The sequence below is a fragment of the Podarcis vaucheri genome (genome assembly GCF_965113315.1).
Source record: "Podarcis vaucheri genome assembly, chromosome: 5".
Lineage (NCBI taxonomy): Eukaryota > Metazoa > Chordata > Lepidosauria > Squamata > Lacertidae > Podarcis > Podarcis vaucheri.
In genome coordinates, this window is record NC_138763.1 from 37,962,329 (window position 1) to 37,985,003 (window position 22,675).

The 22,675-nt window shown below is 43.9% G+C and overlaps 2 protein-coding genes across 7 annotated transcripts; one reads left to right on the forward strand and one right to left on the reverse strand.

The window, feature by feature from the left end:
* The first annotated feature begins 5,599 nt into the window (after window positions 1-5,599).
* On the forward strand, window positions 5,600-13,765 carry NRROS (negative regulator of reactive oxygen species). Of its 2 annotated transcripts, none has more exons than XM_082224816.1 (3): window positions 5,600-6,115; window positions 9,292-9,403; window positions 11,467-13,765. In XM_082224816.1, exons 2-3 carry the CDS (start codon window positions 9,308-9,310, stop codon window positions 13,417-13,419), a joined length of 2,049 nt encoding a protein of 682 aa, XP_082080942.1. In that variant the 5' UTR covers window positions 5,600-6,115; window positions 9,292-9,307; the 3' UTR covers window positions 13,420-13,765. The 2 variants fall into 2 exon arrangements, with proteins under 2 accessions (XP_082080942.1, XP_082080943.1); XM_082224817.1 differs by lacking the exon at window positions 5,600-6,115 and adding an exon at window positions 6,267-6,504.
* A 1,720-nt stretch (window positions 13,766-15,485) lies between these two features.
* On the reverse strand, window positions 15,486-22,620 carry CEP19 (centrosomal protein 19). 5 transcript variants are annotated; one of them, XM_082224824.1, is made up of 4 exons: window positions 22,075-22,620; window positions 19,720-21,148; window positions 17,759-17,913; window positions 15,486-17,079 (listed from the first exon to the last, which is right to left on the reverse strand). In XM_082224824.1, exons 1-2 carry the CDS (start codon window positions 22,202-22,204, stop codon window positions 20,790-20,792), a joined length of 489 nt encoding a protein of 162 aa, XP_082080950.1. In that variant the 5' UTR covers window positions 22,205-22,620; the 3' UTR covers window positions 15,486-17,079; window positions 17,759-17,913; window positions 19,720-20,789. The 5 variants fall into 5 exon arrangements, with proteins under 5 accessions (XP_082080950.1, XP_082080951.1, XP_082080952.1 ...); XM_082224825.1 differs by having other exon boundaries at window positions 15,486-15,906; window positions 16,962-17,913; XM_082224826.1 differs by having other exon boundaries at window positions 15,486-15,903; window positions 16,927-17,913.
* Between the last annotated feature and the right edge of the window lie 55 nt (window positions 22,621-22,675).

The window sequence follows — 22,675 nt, forward strand, 5'->3', positions numbered from 1 at the left end:
GGAAGGTGTGATGCCTCTTGCTCCTACATGAGCCTCTAACCAGCCTTTCTCAACCTGTGGGTCCTCAGATGTTTTGGGACTAGAACTCCCATCACCCCTAGCTAGCAAGGCCAGAGCTCAGGGATGATGGGAGTTGTAGTCCAACAACATCTGGGGACCCCCAGGTTGAGAACCACTGCGAGCTGTGGCATTGCAGACCCAACAACTCTCTCCTACATTCCCAACTTGGAGAAATGGACACTGGGAGAAACACTTAGAACTTGGAAATGTAGAGAGAGCTGTGTGTTGGTTGGAGCATCACTGGAGTTCACAAGCTTTCTTTGGAAAACTGATACTGGACTGTCAACTGTGGTGTCTGCTTGGATGAGTGCCTGTTTGCTTCCAATATGCTTTAGTCGCATATTTGTAAGTAAAACAAGTTCTACAAATATAGAATATGTCTCCAGTGATCTCTCATTTGTCATCTGGAGCTTTTGAAATTGTGAAGGTGAATAACAATTTATCCTTTTTCCAAAGAGTTAATGTTACTTACTTTTTATGCTGTTCTTTTACATCGTGCTGCTTTCAAGGTTTTAAAATTGATTGTGTAATTGTGATTCTTTGTAAACTACTCGGATTAGGGTGGAAGATGTGAATTCCTGGAAGGAAGGGAGCAATTTAATGTGTGTGCCTCTGCCAGAGAAATGTGTTAACAACAGCTATGTAAAAAGAAGAAAGAAAAGCTAATCACTATGTGTTTTGGGTGTGAATATTGAGAAGAAGGAAAGCAGCCCTAATTTCCTAACAGCAGGGGACAGCAGTTTGCTGCAGGAAGGCCAAATGAAACCTTAAGCAAATATCCTCAAATGTAAAGCAGCATGATGTATCTTTCCTTAGCGGATATATAAACACTTGTACACTGGTACCTCGGGTTAAGTACTTAATTTGTTCCGGAGGTCCGTTCTTAACCTGAAACTGTTCTTAACCTGAAGCACCACTTTAGCTAATGGGGCCTCCTGCTGCTGCTGCGCCGCTAAAGCACAATTTCTGTTCTCATCCTGAAGCAAAGTTCTTAACCTGAAGCACTATTTCTGGCTTAGCGGAGTCTGTAACCTGAAGCATATGTAACTTGAAGTGTATGTAACCTGAGGTACCACTGTAAATAAAAAGTGGTATAATTTGTTTTATAAAGAAATAACAAGCCATGGTAACACCTGAGGACTGAGCATGCTGATAGAAAGTTGAACGGTGGTTGGAAATGAAAAACAGAAACAGGTGGAAAAACCTGCTGAAAGAGGATCTGACTTGCTGACCGCCGGAATGCGGAACAAGACCACTCCTATTAGAAGATGAGAATGCAGCACAAAGTTTTGTACAGAGCTTACTTGTTAGAATGTATTTTCATCGCCTTATGGCTCAGTTCTGGAAACATGAAGTAATAACGTCGGAGCGTGTGCAAAGTACCTTTCAAGCACTGAGAAGTCATTGCAAGCCTCCGTAAGAACACTCAGCAAAATGGCTTTAATATTTTTCATTAAGCCGGGAGGGAGGGTGGTTTGGCTGAACAGGTATTCAATTGAATGTGGGACAGCAGGATGGAAAAAATCAGATGGAAACAAGTCTAATATGGTGCTCAAACCCGGGTGCATCCATACTCTGAGTCTGCTCCACTGAGCAGGATATGGGCTATTTTTTCTCAGCCTACCTATAAAACTACAGTGGTACCTCGGGTTAAGTACTTAATTTGTTCCGAAGGTCCGTACTTAACCTGAAACTGTTCTTAACCTGAAGCACCACTTTAGCTAATGGGGCCTCCTGCTGCTGCCGCGCCGCTGGAGCACGATTTCTGTTCTCATCCTGAAGCAAAGTTCTTAACCTGAAGCACTACTTCCGGGTTAGCGGAGTCTGTAACCCGAAGCGTATGTAACCTGAAGCATATGTAACCCGAGGTACCACTGTAACTCCTTTGCTTTGGTGGGCAGGGGAGGAGGTGGAGTCTTTCATAGGCAGCCAATAACATGCAAGGATTTTAACTGCCAAACAAACATGAACCAAAATAATTGTTTCTGTTTTAGGGAAGTAAGTGCTACTGTTTTTGAGAGGCTGAATAGTTTTTGAAAGAGGAAAAACTACATGCACTCAGAAGCAAGGGTATTTTTGTGTGTGGTGTCTTAAAAACCTTGATGTACATAAGGAGGGCCTGCTGGATCAGACCAATGGCCCATCAAGTCCAACATCCTGTTCTCGGTGGCCAACCGGATGCCTCTGGGAAACCCCTGAGCCCAAGAACACTCTCTCCCCTCCTGTGGTTTCCAGCAACTGATGCAGTATGAGTTCCCTTAAAAAATTGCATGAATGTGTAGTATGGCTTAATTCCCCCACCATTTTAAAATGAATTTTCAGGAAACAACTAGAGAACTCAAAGCAGGCCATCTCCAGTTGCAACTTACAGGCAGAACAGCCCTGTTTAGCTACTCTGTAAATGGTACTTAAAGAAAGCACAGTTCTCAAAGTGTTGTAGAAAGTGAGTCTACCACTTCCATAGTGTGGTATTTATTTGACAAAATTTATACACCTGTTTAAAAGAAAGGCAAGTGGTTTACAATAACATAAAATAAATATTAAAATTATAAATAAAACAGTTAAAATGGGTATTAAAAATATCCAAAAGGTTATTAAAATAAACAGTAGCTAAAATAACAAGATGTAACTTTTGCATGTCTGGGTAGGCTTTTCTAGACAAAAATGTTTTAACCAGGCACTGGAAAGATTACCGTGAAGATGCCTGCCTGATGCCTATAAGCAGGGGCTTCCAAAATGTAGGGCTGCAACACTTAGACATTTTTTTTTTACAAGGGCAGAACAAGTATTGTGTGACTTCCAAAATAGTGCCCATTCTGCAGATTGAAGCAATCAAGTGGGCATGTATGGGGTATGGTGTAAACTGGCCTCAAGGTAATGTGGCGCAGTAGCAAATAGGCAAATGGCGCAGATCTCTGAGCAATTGACTGATGGCTCAGACACTGGAATCATTTACAGTGCCTCCGTCTTGCCAGGATTAAAGCTCAGCTTATTTTTTCTCACCTATCCCACCACTGCTTCCAGGTGCCCAGGGCCCGCAAAGCACTTCTTGATTCAAAAGTTATGGAGGAGTAGAGCTCAGTACAGGGTCAGATTTAAGTTTGATGAGGCCCTAAGCTACTGAAGGTAATGGGGCCCTTGTATGTCCAGCTGTCCTTTGTCAACAACAAATTGTTGCTGTTTTTTGTGTTGAATATATCCTATACAGTATGGTAATTTATGGACCTAATAGGTATCTAAAGCCATTTGCACATGTTGCAACCAGTCCAGGCAGAATGTAGGCACCCTATATACAGAAACGAGCAAACCAGTGATATTTTAGGGAGCAGGCCAGCAGGCGAGGCCCATTACTTACACCATAGGCGCCTACACAACACAAAACACTATTGCTGTATGTAGGTTTTAATTTATTTGTTTTTTATCTTATATTTTGGAAATGTACATCCAGTTTTTCCCCCTTTAATTTTTTTTTGGGGGGCCCTAAGAGAGTGGGTGGCGCTGTGGGTTACATCACAGAGCCTAGGACTTGCTGATCAGAAGGTCGGCAGTTCGAATCCCCGCGACGGGGTGAGCTCCCGTTGCTCGGTCCCTGCTCCTGCCAACCTAGCAGTTCGAAAGCACGTCAAAGTGCAAGTAGATAAATAGGTACCGCTCTGACGGGAAGGTAAACGGCATTTCCGTACGCTGCTCTGGTTCGCCAGAAGCAGCTTAGTCATGCTGGCCACATGACCTGGAAGCTGTATGCCGGCTCCCTCGACCAATAAAGCGAGATGAGCGCCGCAACCCCAGAATCGGTCACAACTGGACCTAATGGTCAGGGGTCCCTTTACCTTTAAGAGAGTGGGGCCCTAACCTATAGCTTGTTTAGCTTATACATAAATCCGGCACTGGCTGAGTGTCATCAGTGTAGTCAAGGCACCTTGCCCCAAAGCTCCTCCTAATGACCTCTCCCAGTGGCTTCATGTAGATATTAAATAACATTGAGGATAGAATAGTATCCTGCAGCATCCCACTAGACTAACCACTAGAGAGCCCCAAAGAACTACCCCAGTGCTACTGTCTGGACACTCTCCTGCGGGGTAGAACAGGCCCTCTATAACACAGTGCCCCCTAATTCCAACTCCACAGAGCTGGTCTAGGAGGATGCCATGGGGAATGGTACCAAAACAGATGGAGAAGCCGGAGCAAGGTCACACTCCTCTCGTCCCATTCTCAGGGAGACCAAGCCCAACTCAGTCCCATATCCAGGACTGAAGCCAGAGTGGAGCAGTTTTAAATAATCTGCGTCATTCAAGAGTACTTGCAGCTGCCTCACCACAATTCTCTTTGCCACCATTCCAAGAAGAGGGTATGAGTCTTTGGAGGCTCATAAGAATAGTTACTTCTGTTAATCAAGCTAAGAAACGGAAACTATGCAATGCCAAACATGTCATGCTTATCTGTGTCTCTCTTTACTAGGTTGGGTCATATGTTCTGAAACAACTACAGTGGTACCTCGGGTTACATACGCTTCAGGTTACATACGCTTCAGGTTACATAGGCTTCAGGTTACAGACTCCGCTAACCCAGAAATAGTGCTTCAGGTTAAAAACTTTGCTTCAGGATGAGAACAGAAATCGTGCTCCGGCAGTGCGGCAGCAGCAGGAGGCCCCATTAGCTAAAGTGGTGCTTCAGGTTAAGAACAGTTTCAGGTTAAGTACGGACCTCCGGAACGAATTAAGTACTTAACCCGAGGTACCACTGTACTTCACACCCTTTGACCCCCCCTCCTTTGTGGGCCCTTCCGCTAACTTAATTTCTAAATGAGAGGTGCTAGGATTTCACTCTGTCTTGAATTCACGTTTGCCGTAGGTGGAGGTCACTCTCTCATGGGCACGTTCTCTCTGAGGGCTGAGTCTCGGTTCCCATTTTGTACTCTGGGATGGACATCCTTGCAAATCTTCTTAACTATGAAGAATGGTGTTTTGCTTGGGAAAATCCACAGAAGCAGCAAGTGGGAAAGGATCAGGAATCTGCTTTTGTGGATTTTGCTGAGGGGGGAAAAAGTGGCAATGTTTCTGTAAAATATGCTTGCGCTATTCTTAGCTGGTGTATTTTATCCCTGGGGACAAAATCTGAATAAAATAAAAGAAGAGGTAGTGACTTTTCAGGTTCTACTATACACACTGAGGAACATCATCTTGATGTTCAAAGAGTGGCTACATTCAACTTACGGTGTGTATGATTACAGGGACCGTTCCTTTTGGTCGGGGTTTTACAGCTTCCTGGAGACACCACCTAGTGATGTTTTTGGAACTCTGGCAACACTTTTTGTCCTCCTCCCAACCAACACTGATAGGAACAAAAACAACAAAGAGCCTGATTGCACCTTAAAGGCTGCATGCAACACACCACATATTGGAAAAAACATTTACCCTCTCCCGCAAAAGAATCCTGAGAACTAATTTATCCCTCCCAGAGCTACAATTCTCAGCACCCATGGCAAATTACAGTTCCTAGGATTATTGGGGCATGTGTTCTTTAAATGTGCTTTAAATGTAAGGTGTGCATGTAGCCCTCGCACATGAATTATTATGCCATAAAATGTATTACAGCAAAATTTTGTCTGCAGAAGTAGTCCCTAGTCCACAAATCCTTATGCCGCAATGAATTTGTTAGTCTTTAAGTGCCACAGGACTCTTATTTTTCTTTCTATATCGATAACAAAACAGCAGTTGCTAATGGCTTCAAAGATTTGCCCTGCACAGCTTCCTTCCTCTCATTTCCCTTCTTCTCAGCTCCTTCTCATTTTCGAGTGGCTTGCACAGCCTCGACCTTTCAGTGTGCAACTGCTGAGCTCTGGCTGGGGGTTGCTGGGTGAAGCAACTGGCTCTGTGATCCATGTGACTGCAGTTTCCGTTGCTTAGTTCCTTCCGCAAGTTCTAAAATAATCTGATATTAAGTGAGAGGGCAAACAGCTAATTTTAATATTATTTGTAGAGATACAGCAAGAAAAGAGGGCACGGGCTGGAGCAGAATGAACGTCCCAGACCTGAGCGTATTGCTCCTACCCCTGGTGAGTAAGAACCTCAAGATTTGCCTCCATTCTTTGCCTGAAAAAGGGGTGCGGGGGTGGGTGGGTGATGGTAACCAAAAGGAACCGTTCAACAGCTGCTGTTTCATTCTGAACACCTACACTGCAAAAAGGCAGTCGGCGTTTTGCGGCGTGGTTGAGCTCACCAAGAACGTGTATCAGTTCCATGTGGTGTGGTTCTGGGAGTACACGATGGAGGGTTCTGTAATACAGAGGTGCTTCATAAAAAAGATATATGAAGGAGAGATTAGGCAGCGAGGTGGTTGCTGAGAACTCTTCAGTCTCACTCCAAGGCATCTGCCACTCAGCGTCTTTGAAGAGTTACAGGGCATCGAGAGCGCAAGGACCAAATTGAGAAGGCAGGACAGATGGTGAGTGAAGTCCTTAAAGGCCTTTGTGATGGCAAAGAAAAAGAGTCATTAAGCAGGGGAGGAACTTGGGGTCAATAACTTCGCTAATCATTGGCAAGGTGAGAAAGTATGTTGGGGATCCCTGCTTTGACAGTCAATCTACTTTGTAAAATTAAAAAAGCTTCATGCCTAACTAATATATAGTCTCAGAAATAAATCTCCTTACTAGGTTAAAAATCAGTCTTGCTTTTCATCTTAGAGGACTATGAGTACTTTCAGGAATGGGGCAAATATGATGGAGGAAATGGTATGATGAGAACAAAGGGTTAATTCCCTCTCCCTCAGCAGCACTGCTCTGATCCACCAGGCACCCACCCACCCACAGCAACCTTTCTGTAAAATTAAACATGTCAAACCCAATCATGGATCTCTAATGTCAAATGGGGTTTGGCCCTACGCTTCCACTTGGGGGCAAGATCATTTCCAGAGAGCTAAGCGTTCACAGAATGTGCCCCACTTTTGCCTTTAGTAAACAGGTTTTGCAAAACGCACTTGAACAGAAGTGACAGCTGGCTAGTCAAAATATATGTGCACATCATCAGACCCAAGGGACGCGGATGGCACTGTGGGTTAAACCACAGAGCCTAGGACTTGCCAATCAGAAGATCGGCGGTTCAGATCCCCGCGATGGGGTGAGCTCCGGTTGCTCGGTCCGTGCTCCTGCCAACCTAGCAGTTCGAAAGCATGTAAGTGCAAGTAGATAAATAGGTGGTTGGCCAGAAGTGGCTTAGTCATGCTGGCCTCATGACCCAAAAACTGTACACCAGCTTCCTCAGCCAGTAAAGTGAGATGAGTGCCACAACCCCAGAGTCGGTCACGACTGGACCTAATGGTCAGGGGTCCCTTTACCTTTACCTTACATCAGACCCAGCTTCAGATTTGGGGAGAAGCTGGGCAGGCTGCCCTTAGTAGCACCCAGTGCTGACAGGACCTGTTGCCCAGAACCTGCTGCTATGTCACTCTGCTTCCTCTGGCCATGGTGCTGCTGCTGCCCCAATCAGCCCCCCCCCCCATATTTGCAAACTTTGCTGGTGGCGGTAGCAGCACATGGGCCCCAGCAAATGCCTTAGAATAGTGGGTGTTGATGCTGGTCTGCATAACATTGGGAAGGGAAGGCTCCTTCAAATCACCTTTAACTTGGGTTACGCACACATTAGCGGCTTAAAATGTAGTGAGGTCATTTCCCCCTGCTGTGCTTCGAGTGCTTTCTTACATTGTGGTACACACCAGATGCACATTACCTGATTTGTTTCCCCATGCCAAACTTGTACAGTGGTACCTTGGGTTAAGTACTTAATTTGTTCTGGAGGCCTGTTCTTAACCTGAAACTGTTCTTAACCTGAAGCACCACTTTAGCTAATGGGGCCTCCTGCTGCCGCCGCGCCACCTGAGCACGATTTCTGTTCTTATCCTGAAGCAAAGTTCTTAACCTGAAGCACTATTTCTGGGTTAGCAGAGTCTGTAACTTGAAGCATATGTAACCTGAAGTGTATGTAACCCGAGGTACCACTGTATTTGGTAAAGCTTCCACCTACTTGCGCATGTGCAATTGCTGTCTCAAATGTGCACACCTTAGCTTAGCCGCGGCTTATGTTTTCAAATCGGATGGAAGCTGGTTTGGGGGAAAACAACAGTGTTTCTCAAGAAGCTACAGGAGGCAAATGGGTTGTGGCTAGCGTTATGTGTACTCAGGTTCAAATGACAACAGTGGGAATGTACTGGAGCCGAAATAAATAGCCACGGGTATACAGCCTTCTTTAAAATTAATGTTCCAGCCCCAAGCTGTTTATGGTTAATCTTTCTGGGCCTGTGGGCACCATGCACATACCACAACTCCACACCCACTGCAACCAACACTCATTCACTCACTCCCCACCAGCAATTAGGTTTCTAAAATGTCTTCTGCTGGCTACAATACAAGATTCCTTCCAAACCCAAGGAGAAGAGGCAGGGTAGGGGCTCCTAGGCACCAGGGAAGGTCTCTGCATGTGCTTGTGTGACATGGGCGCCACATTGGCAACTCATGGTTTATAAGGAAGGGCCTTTGCAGGGGCGCCGACTTATAAAAAATATTGGGGGAGCCCATGAATAATAAATAATGAATAATAAATGAAAGCTCATGAATAATAAATAAGCTCATGAATATGCAAATAAAGTGCCGCCGCCTCCTCGTGAGCGAATAGGGGAGAGTGTGCTGCGCCTATTAATCAGCTCCAAAGGAAATTGGATGGAGCTTTTGCTCGGGAGGGAGAGCAGGAGGCATGCAGCCCGACCCTGTGCATTTTGGGCTGGGGGAGGGGCGGCGATGGCGTTTTGCTGGAGGGGCGCCGGAGATTATTGGGGGGCAGAGCCCCCCCAAACGAATTTTTGAGGGGGCTCGGGCCCCCTCAGGCCCCATGGAGTCGGCGCCTATGGGCCTTTGCAGTCATTCCTGATCAAAGCAAGCACCTGCCCACTTGTACACAAAAACTAATTAAGAATAGCCAATGTGATCTGAAAAGTGTGCTTGCACACCAGAGGGTCAGATGTGGGGAAGGCAGGTGCGTCGCACAAATAAATTAACAGATTTTGGTGTATGAAAAGTTTGAGAACAAATACGCATATGGCATAAATTGCGTGGAAGAAGCCTTGGGATGTCTGCTTTCTAGTAAGCATCTGGTTCTTTCTGTAATACAAAATACAATAAACTGTCAATACTGCCTTTTAAAACATACTGGTATATTTGCCCTGCTTTGTGTCTCTTTGCAGGAGTCCTGCTGTTGAAATGGCACTAATAGCCCTGAGTATCTTTGTGTGGATAGCTTTCCTAGATACAGGATGGGGAAGCAAACCTGCAGCCTATCACAGCCTTTGCAGACTGGTGAGTCTGTCTTCTATCAGCTTTCTTTTCTTCGTTTATTTTGAACCATGTGTCAGCAACTCCAGGGGTCCACAAATGACAATGGGTTGTATCCACCAAGCTTTTCCCATTAGTACTAGGACTTCCACCTGTGCAAAAAGGACTTCTTCTCCCTCTTTTCTCCCTGCATGCTCCCTACCTATCCCATAAATCTGTTCTGGCGGTTTCCCCAACCCTCCAAGAAGATTTTGGAGGCATGGGGGACATGCAGTGAGAAGAATTCCCGTTGTGCATCTAAAAGTCCTTGTGCCAACTGGACAACTTTATTGGATACAACCCAATATTATCCTGTTTTTATTGTAATTATTGCTATAGATTTTATATATGTATATAGTTTTAATTCTATCAATGTTTAATTGTATTTAATGATTGATCTTTCTATGTTTTAACAACAACAGCAACAGCTAATTAATAATAATGAATAAAACTTTTATTATTTGCACCCCACCCATCTGAGTAGGGTGCCCCAGCCGCTCTGGTGGCTCTAGGTGTAAATATGTGTCACAGATCACGTCTGCATTGCCCTGGCAACCTCTGTTCCCCCACTAAGCCTCAACAATATTAAGAATCACAAGAAATTGCTGGGTTGAATCTACACCTGATTTCTTCTGCTACATTAGCAGACAGGGCTGTCTTAACCCGGGGGTGTAAGGCGTGCGGTGCACCTGGGTTCCAAATTCTGGGGGGCACCAAATGTATTCGGGGGTGCACCAAATGTATACCTACTATACATCGGACCCTCTCTACCAGTGGCAGTGAAAAGCAATGGAGCGAAAGTCCCTGCCCCCCTGCTCCGTCGCTCTGTTACTACCTGGCATTATGAAAAAACAAGCAGTTATTTCTGCTGTGTCGTTGTTACAGGTGAGTGATTTCCCTCCCCAAAAAAGCTTAACAACTTTGAGTTGCCCCCTGCCAAATCTGGGGGCAGCTAAACTAAATTTGGGGGTGCTGGGTGGATCTTTGCACCCTGGCGGCGCATATGCTAAAGACGGGCCTAGTAGCAGAGCAAGGGTTACAAATTTCCCATAATCTGATAATAGCTTGATCACTTTTTCCACACCATTCAAACTTGCATGGTTATTCAGAAAGAGAGAGAAAAATCTAATTCTTGCAGGGCCATAGAGTTTCCAATAAACGAAGTAGCAGAAATGTTCTCTTTGGTAGTTTGTCCATAGGCACAAAAAAGCAGATACCTTAGATTGCTTTGTGCTGTTCATGACGGGCGGTATTGTTTGAAAGCAAAGACTTGTCACTTTATAACTGGCTCTGCAGTCGTCCAGATCATCCTTAGAAATGTTTCTAAAAGATCACAAGTCAGGATTGTTGCATATTCAGAAATTCTGCATGGGCAAAGAAAAAAAGGTAGAATCGGTTCTGACTACAGAACTTGAGACTCTCGGCTTTCATTTCTAAAAGAGAAGATTTCTAGTCCATGGAGAAAGTAAGGTAGGGTTGAAAGGTGGGTAATGTCTGGTAGAAATTTAGAAGCATGGCTTGAATGAGATTTTCTATGGTTAGGAGACAGGTTTCAGTGTTGCCACAAACATCAGAGCTCCTTCCTTTTTAGATTAAATGTGCAAATTTGTATCATGAATATTAGTTCCCAGAATTTGTTTTTCTTTGTGCAAATTTGGGTGGGTTACCATAATGAAGATTCTGTTTTGTTTTGAGTGCAGGGCACATACAGCTCTGAAAATATTGATATGGAAAACATTTACTGTCAAAGTGTTTTATCCATTAAACTATCTTTGCCTGATATTGTCCACACCAACTGGCAGGAACTCTCCAAGATATCGGGCAAAGATCTCTCCCAGCTCCGTGAGATACTTCACAGGATATGTCAGGGACTGAACCTGTGATCTTTTACATGCCAAATATGTGCTCAGTCCCTAGCATTTTAACTTAGAATCTACAGGGCTTGAGTTAAGCCCTTTGGTTACTGTGCTCATTTGAAGTGCAGTATGGCTTTAGTAGCTGGGCCCACCTTTTTTTGTCCCATACGTCTCTTTCTTTTTCTGCTGCAGGAAGAGAGAACTGCAGACTGCAAAGGCAGGAGGCTGAGCTCTGTCTCGCAAGACTTGCCTCCTGGAACAATGGAGCTCTTCCTGGATGCAAATGTTATACAGACCCTAAAGAATGCATCTTTAGTAAGGTATCAAGTCCTGCAGAGCCTCAGTCTGTGTGAGAATGGGTTGGAGCTCATTGAGCCTGGGGCTTTCCTTGGCACCAGGAGCCTCAGTAGTCTATCTCTGGCCACCAATGCCCTCTCTGTGAACTATTCTGCCACAGCAGCTGCTCTGGGGACTTTGCCTGCCCTGAGGAAGCTGGACCTATCTGGAAATCTGCTCAATGAAGATATGATGGCCACCTTGATCCAGGATTTGTCCTCTCTAGAATCTTTGTCATTGGCCTGGAACTCCATCATGAGGCTGGATGACTCTCACTTAAAAAATCTGCCCAGGCTGCAGCACCTAGATTTGCAGCACAACTACATATTTGAGATTGAGACTGGCGCCTTTGATGGTTTGCAATGGCTACAGCAGCTTAATCTGGCCTACAACTACATTCCTTGCATGGTGGAGTTTGACCTGACCCAACTCCGGATGCTAAATGTCAGCAACAATCAAATCGAGTGGTTCTTGGCTGCAGAGAATGATGCTGCCTTTGAACTAGAAACACTAGATCTTTCCTACAACCAGCTCCTCTTCTTCCCGCTGTTGCCCAAGCAAAATAAACTGAGAACTCTGCTGCTGATGCACAACCAATTGAACTTCTACAACAATATTTTCAATGACTCAGAGGGCACAGTGCAACTGTTATTCCTGGATGGCAACATCACCAACATCACCACCCTTGACCTCTGGGCCGAAAACCATCATAGCAACCTCTCTTCCCTGCAGTTCCTAGACATGAGTTGGAACCAGCTCTGGTACCTTCCAGAAAGGTTTTTTGAAGGCATGTCTTCCCTTGCTCATCTGAACCTCAACCACAACTGCTTAGAGACATTACAGATACAGGAGAGTGACCTGCTAAGCACTCTCGTTGACTTGGATCTCAGCTACAACCAACTTCAGGATCTGCAGATGAACTTGGACCATAGAAGCAGCTTAGCCAACCTCAGAACATTGAGTCTGAGCACCAACAGACTGCGTGGCTTGCCTGCTAAAATCTTTACTCACACAACAAAGATCACTACACTTGACCTCAGTAAAAACCCTATAATGCTTTGTGCCTCACATGCTGCTGGAAGTTCCAGTTGCATAGATATCAGTAATGCTGGCTCCATAAGGAATCTTTTCTTGTCTGGCTGTGACCTAGAAATACTGGACACCCACATCTTTCAGGGGACTTCTATAGCACACTTAGACCTTTCTGACAATCCCAGGTCGCTACTTGATGGCTTAGGACCTCTGAAAGATGTTGCACAATCACTGCAGGTGCTCTATCTTAGGAACACTGGACTTTCTGCTGCAAGGACAAATATGGACTTCTCTGCTTTTCAGAAGCTGGTAAACCTAAATCTGTCTGAAAATTCTCTGGCTACCTTCCCTGAATCTTTAGCAGGCCTGGAACTGCAAATTCTGGATCTAAGGAGAAATCGTCTCCATGCCTTACCTCAGCATGCCATGCAGAAGCTTGGAAAGAGCTTACATGAGATCTACCTCAGCCAGAATCCTTATGACTGCTGCCAGCTGGGTTGGTGGGATGCCCTGCATGACAGTGACACTGTACGCATTCTAGACTGGAATCAAGTCACTTGCAACTTTTCCTCTAAGTTCATCCGTGTAGCAAATTTGCCTGAATCAGTCATCCAGAATTGCAAGTGGCTAACGGCAGATATGACCCTGCTGCATCTGGTCCTTGTTCTTCCTACCTGTTTGGCCCTGCTAGTTGCCTTTGTTATCATCTTTCTGACTTTCAGGCAACGAATTCTTCAAATGGTGAAAAGCAGGTACGGAAGGTCCAGCCCTTATTGACTCTGGGATGGTGTGAAGAAAACAGCCACTCGGACCCTCCAGAATGGGCATAGGTAGGACTGGGAAATCCTATTGGGTGATAATGCATCCATGAATGGGGCTCCAGGAAGCCAAAGGTGTGTGGCAATGCTTTATATGGAGCTGCCCAATGTGTGTAATAAAGTGTCCTCGTATGTAGTTGGCAGGGATGGCATAGCACACAGTTCTGTGCAAAGACAAATGCAAGATAGTAATCCTGTTTAATGTTCACAATAGGAAGAAAAAGGCCTTTATAAACATGAAAGACAAGTGAAAGGGACTGATGTTGGGAACCAATCATGATGTTTGAATAAATGCAGCTCCCAAACAGGTGTAACTTCTTGGCCAAGCACTAACTAATTTTTTTTCCTTTCAGGAGGAACACTTCCCCTACCCCTACCCCCATTTGTGGGCTTTATCCCCATGCCAGTTGAAATACTCATATGACAGACCTAATGTTGGAGGGAACACTGAGGGGCATTCCAAGGCCATCTCAGCAGTGTTGGCTACAGCACAGCTTCCCAACATGTGGAGGAGGTGCAATTCATAAAATGAGATGGTGCAGTATAAGGAAGCCATAACTTCGCTGCAGATGTGAATGGCATGTAGAAGACTATATGAAATGATTACCAACCTGGCACCTCTTACTCCAACTGACCCCCAAGTGTTGTGTTGGACTAGAGATGCAGGTGGCAATGCAAGCATCTTGCTGCCTACATGCTCCAAGACAGCTGTTTGATCATTAGCTGAAATTGCTATGGTTGCACACATAAAGAAGGGCAAGGGGAGAACAGAGCAAAATCTGGACCCCTTCGTCCCCTTACCATGCTGTGCTCCAGTGCAGTGGTCCATCCCCTTTGACTAATCTCTCAAGCCAGAAGTGAGCTACAAAGTGCAGTGGGGTAAGAGCCTATTTCGTTTTGTGTAAAGAGTAGACACACCCATTTGATATGTGAGTGGGGCAAACACATTTCAGCATAGACACGGTGGCCCTGTATGTCTGGCTTGGCCCTCAGAGCATTAAGTCAGGGTGGTCATGATAACATCGTCAATAGCAAAAATGCATCAGTTCACAAAGAGATTGGCAACATCTGAAGATCCTTCAGAATTTATTTTTTCTTTTTTAAAGGTTTCTAGTTCATTCCCCACTTGCTGTGTAAAATGTGTGGCCTACTAAAGTTGTTAGGAGACCTTTGACAAATTGTACTAATGTGTGGTCTGAGATTCCCATAATTCTTTAGGGGAAGCCATGACTGTTTAAATGGTGTAAATGTGATTTAAATTCAAGGTATAGACGTGATCCTAATGACAGCAGTAAAAACAATGTAATGGAAGTGGGTGCCACAAGGCAAGAGCAGGGCTGCTGTACCAGAGGAAACTGGCATTCTCTTAGTAAGCAGCTTGTTTTTGGTATGTATGTGGATCAGCGCTAGCTGTTTGAGGCGTCCCTGTGGTAGAGGTTTACAGGCAGGAAAACCACATGCTGCGAAAACCTCAGGCTATGTTCTGAATCTGATGCCTGCACACCCTGCAGATGTGTGGGTGCATCTTGGTCGACTTTTCGTTCTGAAACGTAGGGTCAGGTTTCAGTTACCAATAAGTAATGCACAGTTCAAATGAAAGAACAGGACAGTTCCAGATGCTTGCGTTTCACTTCGCCTCATGTCAATCACGAGGTAGTGCAACCTAAATATTATGTGCAGAGCTGTCCACTTCACTTACCTCATGAAGAAGAATATTGTTTCCTGTGAAAAGTCATGCATAATTAGCACAGTCTTCAAGGCAGCGCTACTAGGCTACTGTGACTGAGACTTACTTGTTTTACGTGCAGGGTAAATAGTGAATAAATTCTAAGGCAGGAGTGGCTAAATATTTTTGGCCTGAGAGACACATTCAGCCTTGACCAGTAGTGGTCATATGCCAGTGATGGATGTAGTCACCCCACACGATTGCATGAATACTCTTGCACATACGCAGGCCCAACCATATAGGACACAGACACACAAAGTCTGACAAGCAGCCCCCCACCAAACATCTGGAGAGAGAGATTTAATTATCTTTGTCCAGCACAGCACCATGCCAACTTTATTCTCTTCTCATTTTTCTGCCACTACAAAAATGGATGGGGTCTTGGGAGTGCCAGGAAAATAATTCTTTGTGGGAGCCAAGTCAGACTCCTGGATATAGAAACATTATGGTTGCAATGTTTAACTGTTGGATTGGTTAGGTTAATTAAAACTTTTAATAAACTGCAAAAGGTGCCTTGAAAAGGAGATAGACTGCAATTGCTGGCATCTGTTCCTCCAAATGTTTTCATCGTTGCTCTCCCCAAACTGAGTATGGTGGTACAAGACGCCCTGTTATTTTCGTGTGCTGGGAGATGCCAGAAATGACTGTGCCTCTTTTCCTGTATTAGGCAGATGTCTTAGCTTCCTCTGTAGTACGATCAGTGAAGATTAACTGGTTCTGCTTTTGTTAGAGGGAAAAAAACTACTCAGTTCAGGATGTGGTTAGCAGAATCGGGATCGGGCGTTGCCCAACAGAAAACTGGTAGGTGGTTAGGGAGAAAAAGGAATTAACTTCGCTTTTTATCTGATCAAAGTACACCGATGGAGAAACCACATCAGTTGCAAGGAAAGCTAAAAGAAGTTCTGTGGAGGCAGGAGCTGAATCATCTGAAGGCCTGGGCTCATGTCCCAAGCTTGTGGCTCAGACTGAAACCTGAGGGGGCTAGTGAGTGGGATGGCCCAGGTTTTTGACAAGGAGCTGGTCTAGATTGGCTAGCCTTTGAGTCCCTTTGAACTTTTTGAGCCTAGAGGTCAGCACACTGAAAGCCTTCATGTGTGAATGAGGCACCACCAGTCAACCACCCCGGGCACAATTTTCTGCTAGCCTCAAACACAGCACTTTTCAGTGAAGTTGCTCCACATGTTTGACTTCAAGGCTGTGTACACACTATAAAGTACACTCAAAACACATTTGTTCTTTCCCAAAGAATTCTGGGCGCTGTAGTTTTCCCCTCACAGAGTTACTTAACAGCCTTAACATGCCTTTCTATTACCACCTCCAGTTTCCTACAGTCCTCTAGATCGCAGGGGCGGGACTGGATCCAACTGGCAGGTCCCACCCTTGTCTCCCACACCTGCCAATCACTTGATGCTGCAGCGGTGTCAGGCGAGCTGTTCTTGCACGGCACTGTGCACAGAGGCCCTGATGATCAGCTGATAACCCATGCATTTAAAGCACATGACTTTCGCCCAAAGAATTCTTGGAACTGTAGTTTACTTCTCACAGAGCTACAGTTCCCAGCCCCCGTAATGAACTATAGTTCCCCACATAGTTTGGGAGGGGGAGTCGTGCACTTTAAATGCTTGGTACGAATGCAACCCAGATATGGAGTCTAGGTTTTCAACATGAGTCTACAGTGTGGGCCACATCAGTGCATTGCCCTGGTTTGTGCAACAACAATATTCAGCCAGCTGAGCTTACCCTCGTGTATTTGGCTAGACTCCAGCTGCCTTTACCTCAATGCTTCTTTACATGCTCTTTCAGTGGCTTTTCCCTTCTGCCGCACAATGTTGCTGCACTTTCTTTCTGCCACAAGTTTGCTTGCTGGTGTTTTATGTGGTCGATTTCTAGAATCTTTGTGAGAGGAGGGGCATGGAACAGAGATTGGAGTGCCTCAAGGAAAAGGAGTGCACAATCAATCAATCAATCAATCAAGGTTTAAAATACCATTAAAGAATGTGGCTCAACTGGCAAATCCCCCTCCATTTCATCTGTTTCACAGACAGATTGATTTATCCCAAATGATTTGTGGCTGCTTTTGATCAGCCTAGTTTCCCCCGCCCCAAACGCTTTCATAGATGAGGATTCCACAAAATCCTTCGATAGTTCTGTAATGTGATATAGAGATGCCTATCAGCACCCAATTCCTAAAACAATTGTTTTCCCACACTTATACCCATGTCCCACCCTCTAGCCACTAGTGCAATGCACTCCAAATGATGGGAATGCATAGGGAAATATAGCCAATAATGTGGGCTGTAGGAGTGAGTAGGTTGAATGCCAGCCCAAGCTTCCCCTTTGTGTTCTCAGTCAGCTCTGATCTCCCTCCTTTCCCTTTCCTTCATCCCAGCCTTTGCCTGCTGGCTTAGGAGCAAACTAGATGCCCTGTTAATTGTGTGAATGCATTAATTGGCAGCAATGGGAGCCTCCCTTGAAACGCAAAGATAGTTTTGTCAGGATAACTGCAGATAGAGTTAAACTCCACCCCCCCCCCAGTTTGCTTCTCCCAGTCATTCTCTCTGACTTTTGTTACCTGCATCCTATTCCTAGGCCTCTTGGATGGTCTTATAAGCATCCCTTATCTGGACCATTTGCTTCCTTAATTCCTCCTTCCATTCCACTCCGCATCCTCTTATCTCCAGTTTCTGCTTCATTGCTGCCCTCGTGTCAGTTTCTTGCTGCTCTGAACTGATGGAGAATTTGTTTGTAATTTCATGAAAAACTATTTCAACCAATATGCAAAGCAAAACACAACTATCTTATGAAATTCACACTTCTCCAAATTTTGTGATGCAGTTCTCCAACCAAATATGGAAAAAATGCATATATTAGGGGGAAATGTACCTAAAAATCTATTTATGAGTCAAAATAACATCTATAACTGCATTATGTAATGGGTAATTGCTTCCAAAAATGTGTGTATTAGGAGAAACGTGCACTAAAATGCTGGTAAGTGTTCATGATCTTTTTTTTAAAGGAAGAAATCTCAAACTGCTGTGGAAATGTAGAGAACTGAATTTAAGTTTGGAAAAATGAGAAACTTAAGACAACTGAAACTGGCAGATTCATAGGTCCCTACTCTAAACAACGGGATTTGTGCTGCAAATATTTTTGGGGAAAGGAGTCTATAGATTGCAGCTTACTGAGAAATTGGTACTCTTTATGCATGCAATTTTTGGCAGCATCCACACACCATCATCAAACAGCCAGCTGGCACATCTTTTACAATTAATTTCCCCTTACTGCAGAAAAGTCAATTTTTTAATATTAAAAAGTAACATATTATACATCTACAATCACTGTAGGTATAGAAGCTTGTTAACACATTTTGCGTTTGTGGTGATAATTTGCTGAGCAGGTTATATCCTCACACCCTGCTTCCATTTATTCCTCATCTGAGTACAGCCTAGGAATTCTGTGGCTGGCCGACCAAGTGGGAACACATCTGACCATTGCTGCATGCTGATTGGATGGTGTTCCAAAATTTAAACATCTGGGTTTGGAAAAACAATCTCAATGAAGTACATGCAAGGGATGCCCTTGAAGACTGTAACTGCAATACATACATTGGGATAATAATAATCTTTCACGATACTGTATCTCTTTGTCTTTCTTCTGATTGGGCTATTAGACATTTTAAATATAACTTAAACTTTGGCCTCATAAAATAGGAAGGCAGCTGACATTCCCTCTTTTTATAATTAAAAAGGAGGTCCAGCATCTAGTGTTCATTTCTTTTATCATGTTGTAATTAGAATGTAATTGACTTCACAAAGAAACTTTCTATCACAAGTATATGTCTTACTGGAAAAGGCCTCCTGTCAAGTAAATAATAAAAAAAATTTCCAATTAATCAGTTTTAATACTTTTCCAAACACTAGAGAGTGTACAGTGTCCAAGGAGCAATACAAATTATTCCTAAGCTACTCTGTGCCTGGAGAGATACTTTTAAATGTTCTGAAAAGTGAAGAAATTTGCCAAATGTGAGTAGTTAAGTAATAAAACATTGCCCTCTGGAGACCAAATTTTATATATGTTTGAAATTTATTGTTTGCATACATGTGTCTTGGGGTACATTTTTTAATTTGAATGTGTGTGTGTGTGTGTGTGTGTGTATATATATATATATATATATGTGTGTGTGTGTGTGTGTGTGTGTGTGTCTTTATGTATTCTCTGAGCCCAACTCACATACACATACCCATTCCCAAACTGGGTTAAAATTCTACAGAATGGGACCCACAACAGGGTCAATAAACAAGAGAACTGCAGTGGTGAAGCATCAGAAGTACCTTTTCAGTTTCACATTGTTTTAGCTGGACTCCCAGCTATTGAGGTGAAACTGAGAAGGGAAAACTAGTGCACATTTATTACACTATTCAGTAGCCCACCTGCAGGGCCCTTAGAAAAAAAATACAGTGGCTAACACATTCTTTAGGCAGACTCAAGAACCTTTTCTAAAAAGCAGTCTATTGTTGCCATGATTTCATACACCTGTCGTTCTTGTTATCAGACATCATTTAATTCTGTCAACGTTACTGACTCTTTCAGTTTTTCAAAATTACTTTATTGGACAGTTATTTCTTCAGGTCTGACTACATAAAAATGGAAATAGAAAGCATACCATTTTAGTATCACAATAAAGCATCCATTATTAGCACCACATAAAAGACTAACTGAAACAGAATAATCCTAAATTAGTGCCTGTTTGATTCTGTGGCAAAGGAATAATCACTTCCTTCGCTCCAATCAAGGTAGAAAGGGGGAGAGCAGGTTTTTTCCTGCTTCCTCCCCTATTACTTTTATATGCTAGCAGTGCTTTCCGCTAGTGTAGTAAGGACTCCCTCTTTGCTAGCAGAATGCTGCTTGATGTTTCTAATGGCCTCTCAGCTGGCTTTAGGACTGCTCGTTAATTTGACTTCTAAATCATTATTTATCACACCCCAAAAACCCCATGTTAACAATAACTTAAGAGCATTAGTTTCAACACAGCCCTGCATACGTAAACATAAATGGTTTCACTGTGATTCCCCAAAAGCAATTCTTTAAAAAAACACACACAAAAAAAACCGGTATCACTTCAGTGTGAAACAGTAATATTAAACTATCAAATATTGTAGCTCATATTCTGATGCATTTAAAAAAAATAGAGAGGTAACTGAAAGTTTGGAAGTTCAACGGACAAACTGGCACCTCTGGTAATTAAACAACATTGCAAAACAATAAATAAGACATCGATTACTTGCAGAGTTAATTTTTTTGCAAAGTTAATGCTGCAGTGTGAAGTACTGAAGTAGATCCATTGTTTTATTTACAACGGCTAAGAACTAGCATACAGTCTATATAAAACTCTTTTGAGTCTGGTTGTATCTTTTTCATCAAGCACCTCCGAACACTTTTTCATTAACATGTTTACATTTTTTAAAAAAATGTCTTTATCTAATTTCACAGTATAAAATGTAGCAGCTGATTGATTACTCAAGTTTGGTTGCTAAAATATGAAGGGGCATGAGATATATATTCCCAATATGAGAAGACTCATCAATCCGTGGCTTGATTATGGATCAAAACTCATCATCTGATTCATCATCCCACTCACAGGCTTCAAGCTCTTCTTGTGGGAACTTCACCTCTACGTTGTAGACAAAATCAGGGTCATCTTTCTTTTTCCTGTTCTTTTCAAACAATGCATCCATAATTTCTTTCCTTTTGGCTAGCTCCTTGTCATCTAGTTTGTTCAGGTCCTCTTCTGGGTCAATTGTTTCTTCCCGCTGAATTTGCTCCAGACCCTGAGTCAGATTTTGTCCCCCCAACTGGCATCTCAGCAAATTGTGTAATTTTTGTAGCTGTTCCATGGAGACACCTTCTAAATAAGTCTTGTGCCGAGGATTATTCTTTAGCTGTTCTGCTGCCCTGCTGCAATCTGCACCAATGAAAAGACAAAAAGTCCAGGTAACAAAAAATCATAATTTTGTTTATTTGTAAATATGCATTTTAAAATGTTTTTCCTAAAGTTAATCCGGAAATACATGTCTCTGAGGACTATTTCCCACCTCTTTCACATCTATTTGTGAAGAACAGAGGGAGATGCGGACTATATATATACGGTCATACCTTGGGATGAATACACTTCGGGTTAAGCATTTTCGGGTTGTGCTCTGCAGCGACCCAGAAGTAATGGAGCTTGTTACTTCCGGATTTCATCATGCGCGCATGCGCAGACCTTCAAAATGACGTCACGTGCATGCGCAGAAGCGCCAAAACATGACCCACACACGTGCAGATGCGCGGACACAGGTTACGTTCGCTTTGGGATGCGAACGGGGCTCCGGAATGGATCCCGTTCGCATCCCGAGGTACCACTGTATACAAAACACCTGCAGTCCTCTGTGGAGTGAAAAGCCAAATTCCACTATAAAATGCATCAAAACTTAAGAACTAAATGGCTGAAGCAGTACCTTTCTCAAACACAATCCTGAATGTGGTGACATGCATTCAATGATAACTAAACAATGTATAGTTTACAGGTTGCCAGTATTCCCACCTGTGCTTAAGGAATTATTCCTTTGCCCTTGCATATTGGATTGTCCACCATCTCCAATGCTGAGCTGCTAGATCAGGCTTCATCAACCTGGTTCCCTCCAGAAGTTTTGGACTACAACTCCCATCAGCCTTAGCCAACAGCCACTCATTGGAGCTGATGGGAAGTGTAGTTCAAAACATCTGGACAGCACCAGTTTGGTGAAGGTTGTGCTAGAGTTAGACAAACTCCTGTGGTGGCAGCAGTATCTGAACTTGCCCATTTGGGGAAGGGACCAGCGATAGGTTAGAAAAATAAGCATGCTATACCTGAGAACTTGGAGAAATTCCGAATAGGCATGATGCGCTTGCGAATATTATGCCTGAGCTGATCTTCATAGATTAAAACAATAGAGGGAGGGTTTAATTTGATGCCGCACTTCTTTGCCACGTAAGACATCCTGCTGTAGGCTCAGTCAGAAGACACCACATTTATTCATGCCCAGTGAGCCAGCTTTTTATTTTGATCAGCCATTGAGACACGTTAGCGGTGTTTAAATGGACCGAGAAGTTTAAAACCGCTTATGAAACAGGATCCCACTTCAGATATTAAAAACTGCCAGTGGCTTCACAACGGCATGCTTGAGTGGCACTGTCCACTGAATAGCGAAACTCGTATTTCGCCACCTAGGAGAGGATCCCTCTCAGACCCCGTTCAGCGCCTCAGCTTTTAAAAACAGCGTGTTTCCAAAGGCGAGCAGGGCGACTAAGGCAGGCGAAGGAGAAACCGAGTCCCGGTCTCTGCCCGGCCTGCGCACGCACCGCGCTCCTCCCTTCTTCCGAGGCCCCAAGTACCTCACTGCTTCTTACTTTCCTCTGCATCGGCAGCAGCCGCAAGCGTGGCGCACGCGCGCCAGCAGCCAACTCGTCA

Bases quoted from the DNA above. Each gene is read 5' to 3' on its own strand.
- CEP19 (XM_082224823.1), bottom strand. From the start codon at position 22,204: ATGTCTTACGTGGCAAAGAAGTGCGGCATCAAATTAAACCCTCCCTCT. The intron at 21,149-22,074 runs GTATAGCATGCT...TCATTGGTGCAG, and splicing joins GAATTTCTCCAAGTTCTCAG to ATTGCAGCAGGGCAGCAGAA.
- NRROS (XM_082224816.1), top strand. From the start codon at position 9,308: ATGGCACTAATAGCCCTGAGTATCTTTGTGTGGATAGCTTTCCTAGAT. The intron at 9,404-11,466 runs GTGAGTCTGTCT...TTTCTGCTGCAG, and splicing joins ATCACAGCCTTTGCAGACTG to GAAGAGAGAACTGCAGACTG.